Raw genomic sequence first — 6,835 nt, 5'->3', positions numbered from 1 at the left:
GGAGGCGCTGTCAGGCATCTCAAAAGATGAATTTAGACAATGTTTTGAAAAATGGAATAAAAGACTAGACAAGTGTATTAGTGTAAGTGGAGAGTACTTTGAAGGGGATTGAAGGTTTGTGCTTAAAATTTGAATAAATAAGTTTAAAAAAAAAATAAGTTCGGTTTCTTTTGGGTACCCCCTTGTATAGAAAACCTTGTGTGAGATCATGTCTGCATGGGCATTTGCCTTAATTTCTTAGAATAAAGTCACATGAATACTTCAATAAAATAGTATTATATTTTAACATCCTGTTGCACTCATAGTAGTGGGTCTGGAATGGGGTCCACTCAACCTCATGAGGATAAGTGAGGAGCTATTTCAAGGAAATGGTGGCTCCAGTCTAGAAAACCGAAATTAATGGCCGTGGGGATTTGTTGCCCTGACCACACGACACTCTTTATCCGCTAAAGTTGGCACTAATTTCGCCGACAAGCAGCAGTCACTTGGTCGGTATAGTTCACTTGCGGACTAAAACCATGGGTTTTTTTTTGTTGTTGTGCTTTTACTCCTCCTAAGTAAGCGAAATGCACTCNTTTTTTTTTTTTTTTTGCATTGATATTTCACTTTTCACATTCACCTAAAAATACGCCATGTTTGCCATCCCTTTTGATACACTATATGCAGTTATCCTTTTTTACTAGTACATGTCTTATGTCGCGGTAGGGTAGTTGGTTGAGGCACTATGCTACAAGCCGGGAGATCGCAGGATCAAATCCCGATGAGGTAGATTTTTTTCAATTTATCTAATCCTCACAGCCACACTATGGCCCTGGGATCAACTCAACCTCTAACAGAAATTAGTACCAGGATTACTCTTGGAATGTTCTTTGGGGTAAAGGGCATCTGGCGCATAAGGCTGACAGCCTTACTGCCATCTGTGAGCCGATTGCCTATAAAATGTGGGAACCTCAACATCTCGTAACCCTATGGGCCTCCAGCTCCTGTTACAAGGAGAGTTTTATTTACTTACATGTCTTATCTTTTAGCATCATCTTATATGAGCTGATGGATGAAAAGTCTCCAGTCCCTTCCATCTTCCCATTGTCTTTCCATTTTAATCTTTTGTGACCTCATTCCTCTGTTCCTAGTGTCTTTAAGTACATGGTTGAACGCTTTCCTTACAGTTTTCATTCTAATGTTCCTTAGTATCCTTGTTCAATCCATTCATTTTGCATGGCCAAACCATTGTAGTTGTTTCTCTTCTAAGTCTGTTAACAGTTTTGAATGCTAATGCTATAATAATCTTTGAATATGGTACAGGTTGTTTGGTAGGACATGAGGTCTGAGATACACAAAAATGACAGGCCTAATTATAGAGAGGCTAATATTATTGAAATAGAACTCATCGCAAGGCATCAACTCAGTCACAGCTCTTAAAACACTGTGTTCTGCTTACCCCCCATCCTCTGTTCGAGCATCAAGGCTACTGTACATCTCAAAACCATAGCTCAAAGCTAACTGAACCTACTGTAATTTATGGATCATTGATGATAGAAAGTTTAAAGAGCAGCTTTGGTAATTTCTTCTTTGTAGAGTGTATTAGTTACGTAAAGACCCAGTTTGCTTATAACCTTAAATTTCATATTTTGAAAGGAATTTTTAAAATTAAATTATTGTCTTGAACTTTTTTGTAGCAACTGAACACACCAGACACGTGCAGGAGTGTTGCTGAGTACCCAAGGAGGAAACAGAGAGGCAGAACTGGGTGGGGGAGAAAGGATAGAGTTGTGGATCAGCACAAAGTAAGCCTATCAATCATCCATATATATGTATTCACATTAATATATTTAATCAACTACAGCAATTTATTTGAAATAGTTTGAGGTTGTATACTACTTGGATTTTTCAATTAAGAAACATATAAAAGAATGTCATCTATGAAAAGCAGCTTTCTGTAGCCATAGTGGCACAAAGCAGATGTAGGACATTGCAGTCTACTGGCAGTGATGATTTAGGATGCACTGTAAGTTTACATTCTTTCTAGTTCACTAAATGTATATAAGAAATTCATTCATATTTTAACTTCAAGTTGGAAGCTGTATTAAGACAGAAACAGTGAGTTTTAAAATTTCAGACTATGTTACAGTTTGGTTGATGTATTATATAACTCTTTGACATTTTGTTTCTCTTATAGCAGGAAGATGAATTGAAATCTGAAAGCTGTGCACTTGGAAAGACTGAAACCATTGAAACTAGTACTCAGAATACAGGGACAGTTCAGGATAACAGCTGTAACACAGATGTTCTTCATGACAGTAAAAATCAAAGAGCTGGAAGCTGTGTACAAAGAAGCTCTCATAGAGGAACTTATGGAAAGGGATACAGTTCTAATTATAACAGGTCTCCAGGAAGAGGGAACAACTGGATGGTGTCAGGAAACAGTTACAGAAGTGTCTCTCCAAAGAGCAACGATCAGATAGGCTTAAATATTAATAATCCTCTTATAAATAATGAAAGTATAAAGAATTCCTCGGAATGTGATAATGTAGTGGATCGCCAGTGTAACAAGAACAGTGAAGCTGTAAATATAGGTAATGCCTCTGAAGATTGCATTGTTGGAACTAAGAAGAAAGATGTTGAGGTTGCCTTGAATGGTGTAGGTGTGAAACCTTCTAAATCTACAGTTTTTAGAAGAAAACACAATTCTCAGCCAGTTCCGTCAACTTTGAATCGTGACAGGAGATACGCTCCAACGAGACCGAGGATGTCAGTTGTTAAGCTGCTAAGAGAGTATGATGAAGCTAGACAGCGGACAGAATTCAACCGTAACTTTTATACTTGCAAGATATGCTTCCAGGTAACTTTTGTTATCCATATTTTTCTATGTAAATTTCAGATACAGTGCACCACATCATCTGCAACAGTTTTCTTGATCACTGCACGCCATGCTTCTCGCTGAGGAATTCATCTCAGTACAGTATGGCAGGTATCAGAAGACGCTGACCTAGAGCCCAGTATGTTAGATGAGTTGCTGTAGATACTGTGAGTTCTTTTGAGATAGTAGAATAGCAGAGAAACTGTGTTTTAGCTTGGGCAGTTAGACTCTTGCTTCCTACTGCTGAGGCTTAATCATGGGGTGATTTCAAGTGAGTTTTCTCATGCTACTTTTTTTTCCTTGGCACTACAGCCCCAGTGGGCCTAGGCCTACCTCCATGAACTTCTCCATTCACTTCGGTTTTTCTAGATCTTACACGTTCGGTAGGACTCCTTGGGCGGGTGATCAGCTCGTTGCAAGGCCTCTACCTGTGCACAAACACAGAAAAACCCACACACACAAACTAAACATCCATGCCTTGAGTGGGATTCGAACCCACGATCCCAGTTTCCAAGGGAGTGAAGACAGTACATGCCTTAGACTGCTTGGCTACCGTGACCAGCCCTGCTACTTGTTAATCCACCATTTTTAAATTTAAAACTGTGATGATATACTTGAGGTAATTTAAATTAAATGTCAAATGGGGGAAAGCCTTAAATTAAGGAATATGAAATGGGGGTTCCACTCTGTAGAGGGCGCAACATTATGGAAGGCTAGTTGTTCTTATTTGCAAGGTGCTGAATACACTGTAGGGGGCGCAACATTATGCAGGACAGGCTGTTCTCATTTTACAAGGTGCTGAATAAAGTGGTACACTTCTTTAGCCTACTCTCATAATTAAAGAAAAGTAGGCTTATGAGATCACCATGCAGTGTGTCTGTGAATCCCTCCCATAAGCTTTTGAATGCCTGAACCAATCTTTATGAAACTTTGTATATCATGCCACTTGAGCCCATCTCATTGGTGTACTTCATAAATCCCTCCTATCAGTCTGTATGGCTGTATCACACTTATTGTTGCTAGGCAAATGCTTGGTAAAATGTATCCCTCCTTTCATTGCTAGGCATAGGCTTGCTAAACATGTTCGCACAGCATCAGATACACACAACAGTAGAAGAATTGTTGGACACATCATTTTCTGTGCGGGCCGTGTCTTATCGAAGAAGAGTCTGTGGGTCTGCCTGTGTATCCCCCTATCATTCCTAGGTAACAACTCAGTAAAGATGTTCCTGCTGCAACAAAGAATTATTGGAGGCATCATTTTCTATGCAATCCATATTGTATCGGAGGAAAATACCCAATTACTTCTTCTAAAAACTTCTTGTTGGTGCATTTGACTCCACAACATGCATTATTTAGCCCATTAATTTTTTTTATTGGTAGTGGGGTGGGAGTACATCCCTTGTACTATGGCCACTTCTGGCCTATTGTACCAGCCCCAGATGACAGGTGAGGGTGATTGTGGAGCAATTGGTGGAATGAAGATTGACAGGGGAAACCGAAGTACTCGGAGAAAACCTGTCCCAGCGCCACTTTGTCCACCACAAATCACACTTGACCAGACCCAGGATCGAATTCGGGCAGCCGCGGTGGGAAGACAGTGACTAACCGCTTGAGCTGTGGCGTGGCCCTAGCCCATTAATACTACATTATATATGACCATGAAGTAACAGGACCCTGTAAATCAAGGAAGCTGGCAGGTGTGTGATGACTTACAGTGCAGAAAGAGCGAGATAAAATTATAAGATACCAGTGTTACAAAATTGTTTCCATTTAAATTTGACATGCATTGTACTGCCAAAACATCATGTGGTTGATACAAAACACCTTTCGCCAAGGTTCAATGTCACATGTTCAGCATTCCGTTGCTTCGGGAACGTTCTTTATACACTGGTAACATGTTTCGTCTCATCTGTTGTTACTCAACGGCCTTCTGTTCATCTCCAGGGAAATGCATTCATTGCTTCGGCATTGTCTACACAATGGCTCGCTGTTATTGTGTTACCGTGGAAGTATCTACTCCAAACACGTTACAATATTATTAATGATGAATAACACATCTTCATAACTCTCATTACATTTATTGCTGTTATGTGTTCTGTTCACTATCCGTGTGTTTTGCTATGTCAGACATCACATGTCTCAACAGTGCAAGCCAGCAACTTGCAAGACAACTCATACAGCTTGAATAGGGCAAGGCCTGACTCATGCTGATTGGTTTATCTTTCACCTTATGACCTCATTTGTCTGCCACACATAATCGTCACCCACAATGAAATTTTTAGTATAGTATTATAAGAGCGAAGAGGACAGAAAACATTTATAGGAGAAATAATAGATATTTAAAGTTTGAAATATTCTGTTATATTGGAGGGTCAAATGTAGGTGACACAATACTGCAATGGATCTTAGGTGGTGAGATTATCCATGGTGGGAGGATCCAAAGGCAGGCCTTTTGTGGTACTGGTGAACCTTCATGTTCTCTAATATCAGTATAGCATGCAGGGCTTTGAACATTTGATTGCCTGTGGAAAACCCTATACAGTAAGATAAAGTTGTCCCTGTGCTTAACTAATTAAGCACTACTACTAGAAGGCATGTGGGATAGTGGATGTATAACCCCATGTTTTCTTGACCTCGGCACTAGTTGAGAGGTGAGTGGTCACTTTCACGCCTTGGCCGCTTTACCACCAGGGAAAGAACCCCTGGTACCCATTGGATAGGAGGCTGGGTGGACCCCAGAGCCAGTCTGGATGACATAGAGAAGTGAAAATTCTTACCCCCACTGGGACTTGAACTCTGACCCCTTGGTCGTCCAGCCCATAGTCTGTCTCTATACCGACTGTGCTATCCCAAGACCTGTACAGTTTTGTTATTAATTATTCTTTTGTTTGTCCCTGATATTGTAGACTTATACTTATGATCATATTGTGTTGTAGGATAAGAGGGGTTCTCACTGCACTTGTTTTGAGGGCTGTGGGCATGTCTTCTGTAAAAGCTGCATGGCAGAATATTTTGCAGTGCGAATTAAAGATGGCACTGTGAAGAGCATTTGCTGTCCAGAAGAGAACTGTACTTCGGAAGCAGTTCCTAATCAGGTATGTAGTAAATCGTTTAGGGTATCCCTAATCCAGATGTCAGCTACATTACTGGACAGTTAAATAGTCCAGTACTATTTATTTTCTTATCTTTCCAACATTGCTGTTTATAATTGTCTCGAATACAGTGGAACTCCCTTTCAGTTTTCATCAGTTTGATGTTTTCCCTTGTTTAGAGTTCAATTACAGTGATCCTGAATCAATAATCTCACTTTAAATTTCTTCCATTTAAGATTTCCCCTCAGTTTAATATTTAGATCCACTGCTCCACAAATATACATTATGTGGGGGTTCCATTGTATATCATTTGACTTAAACTTCATATTAACTATATTGCTTAGGATCTTCCTTGACCAACTAATATTCAAGAGTTCTGTCTTCTGGGATATAAGACTGTTGTCCATTGAAAGTCACACATTGTCATGTCCCAGAAGACAGAACTCTTTATTTTAATATTGGTTTTATAATCAATTGCTGTGTTGACAGCTCACAAACATACTGTCATGTGTCTCAGTGACAAAGTTGCGGGGTTGGATTGGTAAGTGGATATGTTAAGCAACTAAAGGGTGTTGCTACAATTAATTATTACACCGTTACTGACTTTCACACTACAAAGCACTCCATGCTACTCTCTTCAGTCTGTCTCCACTTGTCTGCATGGATTTATAACTCAGGAACTATAAAAGTCTCACTAAATTACACACTCCCAATATCACTGTGCTACAGCACACATAAAATCTTCATACAACATGTTAAATCTTCACAGGCTGACTTCTTGTACTCTTCTGTACTCCTTGAGCTTACTGCTTGCTTGCTTGTTCGCTTGCTCCTTGCTTCTGCCAGTACTACTACTCATAATTGCTCTGAACCCTCATGGACT

At 39.8% G+C, this 6,835-nt stretch overlaps 1 protein-coding gene across 3 annotated transcripts in view; it reads left to right on the top strand.

The window, feature by feature from the left end:
- Positions 1 to 6,835, top strand: part of LOC111869742 (E3 ubiquitin-protein ligase RNF14) — an 18,960-nt gene that overhangs the window by 5,415 nt on the left and 6,710 nt on the right. For 2 of the 3 annotated variants that reach the window (XM_023861473.2, XM_023861475.2), the window contains exons 5-7: positions 1,677 to 1,784; positions 2,177 to 2,839; positions 5,797 to 5,955. In XM_023861473.2, the coding sequence (XP_023717241.1) occupies positions 1,677 to 1,784; positions 2,177 to 2,839; positions 5,797 to 5,955 (930 nt within the window). The remainder of the gene's footprint in view (positions 1 to 1,676; positions 1,785 to 2,176; positions 2,840 to 5,796; positions 5,956 to 6,835) is intronic. The other variant, XM_023861474.2, reaches the window with a different exon arrangement.

This window comes from Cryptotermes secundus, unplaced genomic scaffold (assembly GCF_002891405.2).
Source record: "Cryptotermes secundus unplaced genomic scaffold, Csec_1.0 scaffold93, whole genome shotgun sequence".
In the NCBI taxonomy this organism is placed as follows: domain Eukaryota; kingdom Metazoa; phylum Arthropoda; class Insecta; order Blattodea; family Kalotermitidae; genus Cryptotermes; species Cryptotermes secundus.
The sequence above is the reverse complement of the archived record's forward strand: the minus strand, read 5'-3'. Positions and strand labels throughout refer to the sequence as shown.